Consider the following 15,323-nt stretch of genomic DNA (forward strand, 5'->3'; position numbering starts at 1 on the left):
CACAAAATGCTGGTAGAATGCAACAGAATGCAGTAGAATAGAATGCAGCATCTATAGGGAGGAGCAATGTTGACGTTTCGGACCAAGACCCTTCGTCAGGACTAACTGAAAGGAAAGATAGTAAGAGATTTGAAAGTAGGAGGGGGAGGGGAAATGCGAAATGATAGGAGAAGACCGGAGGGGGTGGGATGAAGCTGAGAGCCAGAAAGGTGATTGGCAAAAGGGATACAGAGCTGGAGAAAGGAAAGGACCATGGGATGGGAGGCCTAGGGAGAAAGGAAGTAGGAGGGGAGCACCAGAGGAAGATGGAGAACAGGCAGAGTGATGGGAAGAGAGAAAAAAAAGGAGGGGAAAAAAAACTAAATATATCAGGGATGGGGTAAGAAGGGGAGGAGGGGCATTAACGGAAGTTAGAGAAGTCAATGTTCATGCCATCAGGTTGGAGGCTAGCCAGCCGGTATATAAGGTGTTGTTCCTCCAACCTGAGTGTGGCTTCATCTTGACAGTAGAGGAGGCCATGGATAGACATATCAGAATGGGAATGGGACGTGGAATTAAAATGTGTGGCCACTGGGAGATCCTGCTTTCTCTGGCAGACCGAGCGTAGGTTTTCAGTGAAACGGTCTCCCAGTCTGCGTCGGGTCTCACCAATATATAAAAGGCCACACCGGGAGCACCGGATGCAGTATACCACACCAGCCGACTCACAGGTGAAGTGTCGCCTCACCTGGAAGGACTGTCTGGGGCCCTGAATGGTGGTGAGGGAGGAAGTGTAAGGGCAGGTGTAGCACTTGTTCCGCTTACAAGGATAAGTGCCAGGAGGGAGATCGGTGGGAAGGGATGGGGGGAACGAGCGGACAAGGGAGTCGCGTAGGGAGTGATCCCTGCAGAAAGCAGAAAGGGGGGGAGGGAATTATGTGCTTGGTAGCGGGATCCCGTTGGAGGTGGCAGAAGTTACAGAGAATTATATGTTGGACCTGGAGGCCGATGGGGTGGTAGGTGAGGACAAGGGGAACCCTATCCCGAGTGGGGTGGTGGGCAGATGGGGTGAGGGCAGATGTGCGGGAAATGGGAGAGATGCGTTTGAGAGCAGAGTTGATGGTGGAAGAAGGGAAGCCCCTTTGTTTAAAAAAGGAAGACATCTCCTTCGTCCTGAAATGAAAAGCCTCATCCTGAGAGCAGATGCGGCGGAGACAGAGGAATTGTGGGAAGGGGATAGCATTTTTGCAAGAGACAGGGTGGGAAGAGGAATAGTCCAGGTAGCTGTGAGAGTCTGTAGGCTTATAGTAGATATCAGTAGATAAGCTGTCTCCAGAGATGAAGGCAGAAAGATCAAGAAAGGGGAGGGAGGTGTCAGAAATGGACCAGGTAAATTTGAGGGCAGGGTGAAAGTTGGAGGCAAAGTTAATGAAGTCAATGAGCTCAGCATGTGTGCAAGAGGCAGCGCCAATGCAGTCATCGATGTAGCAAAGGAAGAGAGGGGGACGGATACCTGTATAGGCTTGGAACATGGACTGTTCCACAAAGCCAACAAAAAGGCAGGCATAACTGGGACCCATGCGGGTGCCCATGGCTTTTTGGATTCCAGACTCAAAGCTCTCCGCTTCTTTTTGGATTCCAGACCTAACCAATTCCCCTCTACCACCACTCTCCTCTGTCTAGTGGAATTAGTTCTTACTCTCAATAAATTCTCCTTTGGCTCCTCCCACTTCCTCCAAACCAAAAGTGTAGCCATGGGCACCTGCATGGGTCCCAGTCTCCCTCCTGGCACTTATCCTTGCAAGCGGAACAAGGGCTAAACCTGCCCTTACACTTCCTCCTTCACCACCATTCAGGGCCCCAGACAGTCCTTCCAGGTGAGGCGACACTTCACCTGTGAGTCGGCTGGTGTGGTATACTGCGTCCGGTGCTCCCGGTGTGGCCTTTTATACATTGTTGAGACCCGATGCAGACTGGGAGACAGTTTCGCTGAACACCTACACTCTGTCCGCCAGAGAAAGCAGGATCTCCCAGTGGCCACACATTCTAATTCCACGTCCCATTCCCATTCTGATATGTCTATCCATGGCCTCCTCTACTGTCAAGATGAAGCCACACTCAGGTTGGAGGAACAACACTTTATACACTGGCTGGGTAGCCTCTAACCTGGTGGCATGAACATTGACTTCTCTAACTTTAGTTAATGCCCCTCCTCCCCTTCTTACCCCATCCCTGATATATTTAGTTTTTTTTCCCCTCCCTTTTTTTTCTCTCTTCCCATCACTCTGCCTGTTCTCCATCTCCCTCTGGTGCTCCCACTTTCTTTCTCCCTAGGCCTCCTGTCCCATGATCCTTTCCTTTCTCCAGCTCTGTATCCCTTTTGCCAATCACCTGTCTGGCTCTCAGCTTCACCCCAGCCCCTCCGGTCTTCTCCTATCATTTCGCATTTCCCCTCCCCCTCCTACTTTCAAATCTCTTACTATCTTTCCTTTCAGTTAGTCCTGACGAAGGGTCTTGGCCTGAAACGTTGACAGTGATTCTCTTCAAAGTTGGTCTTGTTTTGAAATTGGACATTTTAAAAAAAACCTTTATCAAACACAGATGATGAAATTTCACACTTGGAACAGTTAATGCTCAGTTTTAGACCAGCTGCTTAGCCAGAATGACTTCCTTCTGTGCCTTAAATTTCTTTGATATTATGATTAATGAGTATCATGTTGCTTAAAAGACACAGCAGCTTGTAGTGACAACGTTCTGAAGCAAGGTTAATGGGTGAATATATTAAGTTCATAGGTAGTGGGCTCTACGTGTGGGATAGTTCCGGCAGAGCAGTTTGACTTAATTCACACAGCAAATTGTGGACATTTAAACAAAACCTCAGACCTGCTCACTTACTGATATCAGCAGCAGTGCCTCAGCTTTATTGTGCCTTTGACAATAAATAAGGATAAGCCAATTCCTAATGAATTTAATCTTTTCCCAATCAACCAAATCTGAATTAAAAACAGAAAATGCTGGAATTATTCAGTTAGTGTTGAAAGAGAAATGAAGTTAACATTTCAGATTGAATACCCTTCTTAACCACATCTGTTCTATGATCTGGCCAATTCCTCTCATATTATCAAACAGTTTGTCTTCTGCACATCCGTTGCTTGTCAGTCTTTGCGTATAGTTTTTTTGTTCTACTGTGATCACCCGCAAGAAAATGAATCTCAGGGCAGTATATGGTGACATATATGTCTTTTGATAATAAATTTACTTTGAATTTTGAAATTTATTACCTATGGTGTTCCCTATTCTGACAAAATCCAGTCTTCAATCAATTCTGTTTCACCAAGTGCACCTTTCCCATTTCAAATTCACTTTCCGATGCAATCTGTAAAACTCAAACTTGCGAAATTATAGATTTCCCACCTCTCCTGTAAAGTACAAACACAAGAAAATCTACAGACGCTAGAAATCCAAGCAACTCACACAAATGCTGGAGGAACTCAGCAGGCCAATCAGCATCTATGGAAACAAGTAAACAGTTGACGTTTTGGGGCAAGACCCTTCATTAGGAATGGAAAAAAAAGATGAGATGTTAAAGTAGGAAGGTGGGAGAGGGGCAGATGAAGTACAAAGTGGCAGGTGATAGGTGGAACTGTGAGAGGGGGAGGGGAGAAGTAAACAGCTGGGAACTTGATTGGTGAAAGAGATAAAGGGCTGGAGAAGGGGGAATCTGGTAGGGGAGGGTAGGAGACCATCAAAGAAAGGAAGGGAGAGGAGTCTCAGAGGGAGGTGATGGGCAGGTAAGGAGATGGGGAAATGGGAATGGGGAATGAAATGGGAATGGGGAATGCTGAAAGGGGGGGGGGCGATTACCAGAAGTTTGAGAAATTGACGTTTGCTGATGGCATGAAGACCGTTCCTCCAGCATTTTGTGTGTGCTGTCTCCAGGAAAGTAGCTGCTTTACCTCAAATACAAAGTAGCCGCACAAGGTAGACAATCTCGCACGGAGGTTCGCGGGTGTGCTGAAATCAAATATCTGAACAAGACCAGGAAGTTCATTATCCGATACCAAGACCAGCAGTACAAACTGCTTCATTCATTCTGCCTTGCTGCAGCTTGGTTCGAATCCTTTGGGACAAGCTGTATCGGGATGTTCACTCTGTGCAAGTAAGGACTCAGCTGACTTCAGTAGGGAGAGGCTGTGCTGACCTTTAATTTGGCGAGATCTGCTATGATGCTCATTTTCAGGTCAGACTCAATATCCAACACCAGATCCAGTATTGCCCTTTCCCTTGTTGGACTATCTGCGTATTGATTTAAGAATACATAGATATTCTTCTGGATGCACTTAACAAATTCCCTGTCTAAGCTTATTGCATGAGGGAGGTTATGATCTATATAAGGGAAGTTGAAGTTGCCCATGACAAATCCCCTGTTCTTTTTACCCCTTTACGTTATCTGCCTGCATACCTGTTTCTCAGTGGACCAGTGCCTGTTGTGCGGTCTGTTGTATAATCCCATCAAAGTGATTGCACCTTTCTTATTTCTGAGTTCCTCCATGTAGACTAAGTGGATAAATCCTCCATTCTGCCCCCTCTGAGTGCAGTTGGTATATTATCCCTGATTAATAGCTCAACCACCAATCCTCCAATACACACGCACTCACTCTTTATCATCCTCCTGCATCGTTTTGAATATATCAACACTCCAGAGCATTATGTATCCATTCCTGTTCCTCTTTCAACCAAAACTCTGTTATGCCACAACTTCATAATTCCATGTACTGATCCATGCTTTAATTCATCACCCTTACCTATGATCCTCGCAGCATTATAATACACGCATATCACCCCATCTGTCCCATGGTGTCTACTACCTTGTTCCTGGCTGTTCTTACTGTTCCAAGACATCCACCTTCCTCTCAATCCCTCTATTTTCTGACCTGGTGCTCTGGTTCCAGCTCTCAGTCAATGAGTAACCCGAGTGAACCTCAATGCCAGGATGTTGGTTTCCCCCCAGTTAAGACGCAATCTGGCCTTCTCGTACAGGTCACCCTGCACCAGTTCCTCAGCCACTCATTCATCTATTCTGTCTTTCTCTTCCTGCCCTGACTTGCACATGGCACCAGCGATTTCTAACTTCAAGGTCTTAACATGTTCTAGCCTCTTGTGTAACTAGGTAAACTCACAGTGCAGAGCCTCTTCCTCCCCTCTGCCTGTGCCATTGGTACTAATGTGCTTGTCCTACCCTTTGAGAATGTTCTGCGGTCAAACTGAGACATCCTCAACCCTAGTATCCGGGAGGCAACACGCCATTCTGATGTATGATGTCTCTTTTGCTGCCATCAAATTTCCTATCTGTCCCCCTAGTGAGTCTCCTGTCACTGCTGCTCTCCCTGACTTTACCCTTCCCTTGCCAAGGCTCAGAGAAGCCACAGTGCCACTGACAGTGGCGGCTGCCAAAATGTCCTGATAGGTCATCCTTGCTCTCCCTCCCCCAGCGGGTATCCAAAGGAGTTGTTGAGGGGAATGGCCACAGGGAACCTTGCACTGTTTGCCTGCACCTTGTACGTCTGAATGGATATCCTGACTAGTGTCCCAGTTTCCCTGGCCATGTGTGAGCGGCTGGCATTTGGTGGGTAAATGACTTGAGCTAAAACACAAATCACGTGGATTGTGAATACTTTTGGAAGCCCTGCCACAGCAATTCCTGGCTCTGTAAAGGGCAGCCTTGCACATTCATGTTTTAGGCATTAAGGAGTGTAATTACTGTTGAAATGAAAGTATTATTTTAAGATTTGGGATTTTTTTTAACCTTGTATCATTATGTGTGGCCACATGTAAAAATGTTTCACTTAAGGCTTAAGTGATTCAAGCTGCCACTTTAGATCAGACTTCTTAATTTCACCGAAGTCCAGAGAACCTCATTTATATACCAAAAGTTGGTTTCCCACTGCTGGTTGTTAATCTTCAGACTTGCATTGCCACAGCGACAGGGGCAATTGAACTGACAGATGTAGAGCACTGTGTCAGTTTCACTGAACTTAGATTCATAGCAGTGCTGCAGATAAAGAGGAAGGTTTACTTTTTTTTAAAGAAAAGGGCTTGGTGGATTTGAACATGGCCCCAGTCAGGATTAAACAGCCATCTGACATCTCGCTGTACAGATCTGGTGTAAAAAGTAATTTAAAATTACTAAATTCCATAATTAATTGTTGCAGGTGCTCTGCACAGTTTGCCCATAATTTGACTCTTGAGATATATTTGTGTTCATATTTTTGTTTAAAATAACTATTTACAAATAGAGGAGAACGTCGGTCGGAGGGACCGTGGGATACTACAGTTCACATCCACCAAGGCTGCTTTTATTGAGACAGGTGTTATTTTAAGTGACCAATTTGTCTATTTCAAAGTTCAAAGTAAATTTATTATCTAAGTATGTATATGTCACTATATACAACCCTGAGATTCATTTTCTTGTTGAACAATGAAACAACAATAGAATCAATGAGAAACTACACACAAGGACTGACTAACAGCCAATATGCAAAAAGAGACAGTCTGTGCTAATATAATAATAATAAATAATTCTGAGAACATGAATTGCGGAGTCCTTGAAAGTGTTTTATATTTGTACTATAACCTGGAGTTCTAACAGTTAAATCTTCTTGCAGTGCAGTGTCAACTAAATTTCTGTGTATTAACCACATAGGAGGTTTTATTTGATTTGTGAAATGCCTTGTGTTTCAGCGCTCAAAAGTATATAGAAGGCTGGGCTCAATGGGAAGTATTTGATGCAATCAATGCAATTTGAATGTCCAGACATTCATTGTGAATTCTCTGGGAGTTGTTTTGGATTGTTTACGAGCCTCTGCCCTTTGTTTGCACTCCTTTCAGGCCACCTTGGTTTTTTTCTCACCCTGTTCACCCTTTCAAAGTTCAAAGTATGTTTATTATCAAGGAACGTATGTGACACCAAACACTACCCTGAGGTTCATTTTCTTGCAGGCATTCACAGTAGAACAAAGAAATACAATATACTCAATGAGAAACTGCACACAAATACTGACAAGCAGCCCTCTCTTCCCCATCCCCAGCCTGGTTCCACCGGTCCACCATTGCCCTCCTCTGCTGTCGTCGTCACGGTGTACTGCAGTATAGAAACAGGCCCTTCTGTCCAACTAGACCGTGCTGATCACACCATTCTCCCTGCTAGTCCCAGTTTCCATCTCCAGCCAATGGTCCTCCAACCTGTTCCCCTCCATGTATTCTGCTTCCTTCGATTTCAGTGCCTTTGATTTTTAAAGTGGAGGACTCTCATTACACATCCCAGAAACCTCATAAATAATTGCAAATCAGGATTCCATTATTCATGTGTATCAGTGACTGGGTTATGAGGGTGGTGTCCAGCAGTGGTTCCTCCTATCACCTACCAGCACCAATCTGCCTCTCCACACTTATTCCTTCCCTCCACACTGCAGTCCTGATGCAAGATCTCAACCAGACATATTAAGGCATTCCTTTTGCCTCCACAGAGGCTGCATGACACAGCGATTTCTTCTGGTCATTTGCTGTTTGCTCTGTTGTCAGCCTAATCAGAGTTCTAAGTAAATTTAGTATGTGTATATGTCACCAAATACTACCCCGAGATCTGTTGTCTTGCAGGGACTCACAATAGAACAAAGAAATACAATAGAATCAATGAAAAGCAGCACGACTAAACACTGATAAGTAACCAACGTGCAGAGGATGATCTGTGCAAATGCCAAGTTAAACAAACACACAAACAAATAAAAAAGTAAATAAGTAAATTTATGAATGAATGAAACAATACTGAGAACATGGATCGTAAAGTCCTTGAAAGTGAGTCCATCAGCTGTGGCACCAACTCTCTATGGAACTTTTGTCTCCAACACAATCTTTCTCAGACCCCTGGTGCTAATCTCTCAGGATCAGTTATTGCCACTAGATTCAGAAGCAGGTGAAGCAGGAACACCTCTTTTTTCCCTCATTAGTGAGAGGGGGAGAGCCTGTGACATTATCGGGTGAACCAGTAGTTTTCGGGGTATTACAAGTCTGTGTCTTTATTGATGGTTGCTGCACGCTCGAGTGCTCGGTGGAGGGTGCTCATTCGATTTTTGTTCGTGGGGTGGGGGTTCGTTGCTTTGCTGCTGCTTGTGTGTTGGGGGAGCTGGGGGGGCTTAGGGGTTCTAACATTTAACTGTCATTCACTCTTTGGGACGCTCCTCTGTTTTCATGGATGGTTGCGAAGAAGAATTTCAGGATGTATATTGTATACATTTCTCTGACATTGAATGAAACCTAATATCACTGGTGTAAGTCGTGAAATTTGTAAACTTAACAGCAGTAGTACAATGCAATACATGATGAGCTGAAGAAAAATAAATAAAAAATGTATAAGTAAATTAATTACAGTAAGTATATACGTATATTAAACAGCTAAATTAAAAGTAGTGCAAAAATAGAAATAATATAAAAACAGAAAACGTGAGGTTGTATTCATTGATTCATTTAGGAATCAGATGACAGAGGGGAAGATGCTGTTCCGGAATCACTGAGTGTGAGGCTTCTGTACCACTTTCTTGGTGGTAACAATGAGAAGAAAGCATGCCCTGGATGATGGGGGTTCCTATTAATGGATGCTTACCGCTGCTTGAAGATGTCTTGGAAGCTAGTACCCAAGATAGAACTGACTAATTTTACAACTTCCTGCAGCTTCTTTCGGTCCTTTGCAGTAGCTCCCTCCCCCCACCCCATACAATGATGAAGCCTGTCAAAATTCTTTCCAAGGTACATCTATAGAAGTTTTCGAGTGTTTTAGGTGACGAACCAAATATTCTCAAACTCCTAATATGGCCACTGTCTTGTCTTCTTTATAGCTGCATTGATAGACAGTGACCAGATTCGACCTGAGAGTTCTTAACACTCAGGAACTTCAAATTGTTCACTCTCTCCACTTCTGATCCCTCTATGAAGGTTGGTTTGTGTTCCCTCACTTTACCTTTCCTGAAGTCCACATTCAGCTCTTTGATCTAATTCTGTTTAATTCTACTGACCCAATTTAAAATTCTCCTGTGGTTTCCTTTACCAACCGAAGGAAAGGCATGTCTGTCACAGGTCATTCCTATGTGACACAACCATTAACAAGCAAAACTCGTGGGATTGTGAGCATTGTCATTTTAACGTGACTTTTCAGGCACCTTAACTGCTAGTTTTAAATCTTTTATTAAAAGGGGGTGCCAAGGTAGTGTAGCAGTCAGCGCAGCATCATTACAGCTCGGGGCATCAGAGTTCAATTCCAGTGTTCTGTGTAAAGAGTTTATACGTTCTCCCTGTGGAGTTTGTGGGATTCTCTGGGTGTTCTGGTTTCCTACCACAGTCCAAAGGTGTTCTGGTTAGTCAGTTAATTTGTCACTCTAAATTGTTGCGTAATTAGGCTAGGGCTAAAATTGGGGGTTGTTGGCTCGAAGGACTGGAAAGGCCTAGTCTGTGCTGTATCTCTAAATAAATAAAATAAAGTGTGTGTTGATACCTGATGCTTTTAAACTATTTTTCATTTATTAGGTATTAATAATAGAGAGTGATCATAACTTTTCTCTTTTGCTTGTATTAGCTACTTTCCTTCCTTTGTGCTCATCACTACATTCTTCAAATTTCATTTAGGTAGGTAACCTCTCATTCTGCTTATGTTGTGCTTAAATGCAAATATGTTATTGCCTGTTTCCCCAGAGGCAGAAAGCAGTTGGAAGGGGCCTTTCTACTTCATTCAAGGAGCCGATCCACAGCTTGGCTTAATGAAAGCTTGGAAGGTTGGAGACTGTGATAATGGAGGAGATGAATGGCAGGAGGAGGTCCAGCTAACAGAACAAGCAGTAAAGGCCATCAACGCGCTGAAACCTAAACCCAAGTTCTTTGTGCTCTGTGGAGATCTGATTCATGCAATGCCAGGTAATCACTATTAACGGAACATACTAATGAGTTTGGTGGGAGAACTCTTCAAGTCGAATTTATTTGTTTTTTGAAGAACACAAATATTTGTCCTAAATAAAAGCAGAGGATGCTGAAAATACTCCGCAGGCCAGGCAACATTTGCGGGGAGAGAAAATGAGAGTTAATACCACAGGTTGATGACCTTTCATCAGAACTGGCTGATATGAAGTGAAATTATGTAAAATCTGTTGAATTTTGCATTGGGCCTTGAGGGCTATAACATGACTAGCCAGAGGGCCAGGAAGTGCTCTTTCTCCAGATTCCGTTCAGCTTAGTCGGAACTGTGGCAGAAGCTGAAGATAAGGAAGTGTGAGTGGAATAGAGAATCGGAAGAGCAGGTAGTTGGAAACTCGGTCAGTCTTGTGGACTGAATGGAGATGTTCTTCAAAACAGTGTGTGCTTCATTTCTGCCATGTCGTAGAGAGCACATTGTGATTATCAACTATGAAACACTGGATTAGAGAGATACATGGCTCCCTCCATTACATATAATTTGAGTTCATAAATCTGACAAATTGTCCTGGATATTTTTCATGCTAGTAACAATAATAATAGTTATTTTAATGACTGGATACAGTATACTGTATATTCATGGGCAGTGTTAGGATTTATCTGGACCTGACTTGCACTACCTTACTTACCCTTTTCTATTTTTCTAATTATAATTTATAATTTAAATTTTTATTATATTTACTTCGATTTGTACTTAAGGGAGCGCGAAGTGCAGAAACAAATGTCACTGTCATGATTGTAGGCTCTAGTATCAATTGTTTGGTGACAATAAAGTATAATGATAATTCATTGAAATGAAAGAATTGTAGCAAATGTATATTGAGCAATATCAGCTTGGTTACTGTAGGCATTTCTGACCTGTGTAAAATTGGCTTATGTTTACTGACAGTTCGCAGGAGTTCAACCCTTGAGTAATCCAGGGAGGGACAAGTGAATTGCTAGTTCATCTGGAAAAAATGGTGGGTCACTGGATAGTGGATGGGGACAACAGCTGTGGGAACAATTCTTTCGGAATGCTGAAAGGGGAGCAGGAAAGATTGTTTCTGGTGCTGACATGTTTAAGGCAATAGAAAGGGATTTCTCCTCTTGATGTTTGCAGAATTCAGAGCTAGTGAAAAAAATATGCAAGATGAGGAGGTGGAATTTCTTAGGACTTCAACAGCTCCCCTGGTGTAATTTGGGTGGATGAACAATGTACACTTCAGAAAAACAGCATTCAGCATTTCTTTCTGGGGAATTGGAGGCTCTTGAACACTATGGTAAACAAGTCCAGCGCCTCTGCTGCAGTTCATCCTCAGAAGTGTGTATCTGCCTCAAGTGTCTCAGAGTTTAATTTAATGGAAGAAGAGAGCTTAGACAAGGAATGCCTGTACTGGGAAAAATAAGGAAGGAATTATGTTTGTAAGGATTGCAGATTCTGTGGAAAATTAAAGCAATGACTGAGGCTAAAAAGAAACTTTCTTTTACCTGAGAAGTAACATTTTAACTTTGCTCTAGTCCTGGAAGCCACATTGGATCAGTATGCAATAGAATAATAGATAATAGATCAGTGGTTCTGTGTGGAGTGGCATAAAGCCATAGAGCACTACAGCACATGAGCAGGCCCTTCAGCCCATCTAGTTCATGTCAGGCTTTTATTTCGCCTGGTTTCAATCCATACCTGGTCTTCCATGCCTCACCCATCATATACTTATTCAAATTTTACTTCAATGTTGCAGTTGAACCAGCATCTATCACTTCCACTAGCGGCTTGTTCCACCCTCACACCACCATCTGAAGAAATTCCTACTCAGGTTCCCCTTAAGTATTTCACCTTTCACCTTTCACCCTTAACCTCTAGTTCTACTCTTGCCCAACCTCAGTAGAAGAGGCCTGCCTGCATTTACCTTATCTGTGTCCCTCAAAATGTTGTATTGAAGTGTTGAGCTTTCTCAAACTGGGTAATTGAGAAAAGATGGCCATCCAGAACTCGTGTAATAGCCTAAGATGGAGACGACAGGAGTTGTAATGGACAGTGTTACAGAATTGACGGCATTTTTGGTGGTGGTTAGGAGACAGCCTAGAACATAATGAGTGGGCCACCTTCCCCACCCCTCCCCCGCCCCACCACAAGAACTGTAGGTCAGGCGTTATAATCATGGCTAATCTGTCGCAAGCCTCCATCACCCACCCACATACCAAAGAAAATTATCTTCAGGGTTGTATATGGTGGCATGTATGTACTTTGATAATACATTTTGAATGTTGAGCTATGCCTGTAGCCCATATCCCTCAATTCCTCAGTCTTCCAACCTCCGCTGCATTAGCTTCTAATGATCAAGCCTAAAAGAGACCAATCACAAACAAGAGAAAATCTGTGGATGCTGGAGATCCAAGCAACACACACAAGGGTCTCGGCCCAAAGCGTCATCTGTACTCTTTTCCATGGATGCCACCTGGACTGCTGAGTTCCTCCAGCATTTTGTGCGTGTTGCTCTGTGGTAGAGAATTCCAGAGAGTAGTTACTCTCTGAAAGTAGCCAAAAGCGAGGTGCTACAAAATTAAGAAATCTGAGGGTACGTATCTACAGGTTTTAATACTCAGGAAGGGCATTCGCAATTTTAAAAAATACCTTTGATTTCCTTTTGCTGAGTGCATCTTGATATTCTGCTCTGTTCTGAGGCTGGTAAGATGATGTGAGGCTGTTTCCTATGGCTGGATTGCCTTAACCTAGAACCATAATCTCATATAAAAGATGGGATATTGTGGACTTGATACGATGAAAATGCTTAACGTTAAAAGTAGTAAATCTGTGGAATTCAGGATTTAAGATTCAGGATTACTTATCAGGTGTACATGGAAACATACGGTGAAATGTGTTACTTGTGCTAACAGCCAGTGCACCTGAGGGTGTGCCGGGGACAGCCCACTGATGTGCCCACTCATTCTGGTGCAAGCATAGTATGTGCACTGTGCTGAGCAGAACAACACAGAACGCAGCAAGCAACAAAACAAAACCGCAAAACAACCCCAAATTCTTCTTCCTACCCAGACATATACACAGTCCTTTAAGCCAAGACAGGGTGTCTTCTGCAGCCTCCACTGGGTTTTGACCTCCCCAGCAGACTCGCAGATGCTTGCAAACACGGCTCCAGCCAACAGGCCACGACTTCCAGACTTCCGATTTGACCCTCGATCGTTAATCCTCACCATTGATCTCAGGCCACGCCATTCACCGAATACTAGGCCTGGAATCCCACTCTCAATAATTCATAAACCCAGGGAGCTGTCAGAATTCATTCATCCTGCCCACACAGAGCTACAGCTCCTGAACCCACCAACAACTTGCTGGCCTGAGAAGGCCCTCATCCACTTTCCGCCAAAACGACATTTGCTCTTGGGTGTCCCACGTCCACATGGCTAGCTAGCCTTCAAAAACAAGATGGAGACTTGGACTCAATCCTGATCTCTAATACCTCCATATTCCTGTTCTTAAACTCTAACCTAACCACTAATTCCCCTCTCTGTTCCCAAAACCATCCTTGCAAACCTCAAAAAAACTAAATCCTCACCACGACTCAATGTATTCACATCAGAGAGTTATGGGTATTCAGTTGTTTGGTATAGGCAAGGCCAAACCAGAATCTTGAATACTAAAGGAATTAGGGAATATAAGAATCAGGCTGAGAAAGTGGAATTGAGGAAAAGAAGCAGCCATAATCTTATCTAACAGAGAAGACTCCAGGGAATGTATGCCCTTTTGTTTTCTCTTGTGTTCCCAATTGACGGGAAATAATTGGCCTTATTGTCTGCACATATCCTGTGTTAATAAAATCAATCAGATTTAAGGTCTGCGCTCCCAACTAATCTATCTGTCACTGTTCTCTTTCAGCTAGTTGCCACTGACAGCTGAAGTAATTATTTGTTAGGAAGGGAAAAAGTATCCTCCTGAAGAGGCATTGTGAGCGGAGTGTTTTGCCTTGATTCGGCAGGAAAGGCTGATGGCATTTGGGCTATTTTGCTGCTGCTGCTACTGCATTGCAGCCATGACTGTCAGAAGGGAAACTAAATTACCAGTCTGTTGGTTCTTTAGAGAGCTGGCCTATTATCTCTCAACCTATCTTGTCACATTCTACATGAAATGTAAAAGATGGTGCTGGTGGTTATTATTACCTGGGCTTGGGACATCGTTATTTTTCACCTGACGCTGGTTTGTGTTGCTGACTTATAAGAAATCTTTTCCCAGCTGTTGGATGGGGGGGGGAGAGCTGCCTGCACTCATACTTTAGCAGTACTGATTAATTCATCTCCAACGTTGTGAGTGAGGCACCGTGATGCAAGTGACAGAGGATGTTAATCTTCTCAATATCCACGGTGAGGAACGCTCGTGTATTCTGCTCGCTTTCCTCCAGAATTGGTGGGAACTGAATCCTCTGTGTATTCCACTCTTGTCTAAAATGAGATAACTTTGTCTCATTCCAAGCTAATTATAAGCAGATAAATGTTATCTTTTTTGCTTAGTTGTCCCTATGCTGAATGAGAAAGATAATCGCCGTTGGTGCAGTGTTCTTGTGAAAAGAGACTGTGTTGTATGTTTCTTGTGGTTCTTTGTTGATAACTCAAGTAACACAGCAACGGTTTCCACATGGGCTGAAGGGAGCTAATTTCCTAGCGGGAAGGTTTGATAGTGCTGTAGGGGGAGGGGGTGCAATTTAAGCTCGAGTTGCAGGGGACCAGAGTGCCAGAACAGATAATGGAGTGGTTATGGATAACAATGTTGTTAAGCCTGCATACAAAGTCAAAAGGTTGAGCATGGTGGAGAGTGTTCTGAGCTGCATATCTTTCATTGCAAAGACTGTTGTAGGAAAGGCAGATGAGCTTAGGGCAGGGATCAGCACGTGGAGTTATGACGTTAGCGAAAATTGGTTGCAAGAAGGGCAGGGCTGATAGAGTTCCAGGGTTCCATTGTTTTAGATGTGTAGGGTAGGAGGGATTAAAGGGGGAGGGGTGGTATTACTAGTCAGAGAAAATGTCACAGCAGTGCTCAGCCAGGTAAGACTGGAGAGCTCCTCTTTTGAGGTTTTATGGGTAGAGTGGAGGAATAAGAAAGGGATGATATTGCATACCACCCAACCGTGGGACTTAGAGGAGCAAATTTGTAGAGAGATCACAGACTGTTCTAAGAAATATTAGGTTGTGATAGGGATTTTAACTTCCATTATGGACTGCCATACTGTAAAAGGGCTGGATGGGAAAGAGTTTGTCAAATGTGTTCAGGAAGGTTTCCTTAATCAGTACATAGAAGTCTCAACTAGAGAGAGTGCGATATTAAATTTGTTGTTAAGAAATGA

General features: G+C 43.5%; 1 protein-coding gene across 3 annotated transcripts in view; it reads left to right on the plus strand.

The window, feature by feature from the left end:
- Positions 1-15,323, plus strand: part of cpped1 (calcineurin-like phosphoesterase domain containing 1) — a 255,017-nt gene that overhangs the window by 33,419 nt on the left and 206,275 nt on the right. For all 3 annotated transcript variants that reach the window (XM_059979335.1, XM_059979334.1, XM_059979333.1), the window contains exon 2: positions 9,721-9,939. In XM_059979335.1, the coding sequence (XP_059835318.1) occupies positions 9,721-9,939 (219 nt within the window). The remainder of the gene's footprint in view (positions 1-9,720; positions 9,940-15,323) is intronic.

This window comes from Hypanus sabinus, chromosome 9, assembly GCF_030144855.1.
Source record: "Hypanus sabinus isolate sHypSab1 chromosome 9, sHypSab1.hap1, whole genome shotgun sequence".
Taxonomy (NCBI): domain Eukaryota; kingdom Metazoa; phylum Chordata; class Chondrichthyes; order Myliobatiformes; family Dasyatidae; genus Hypanus; species Hypanus sabinus.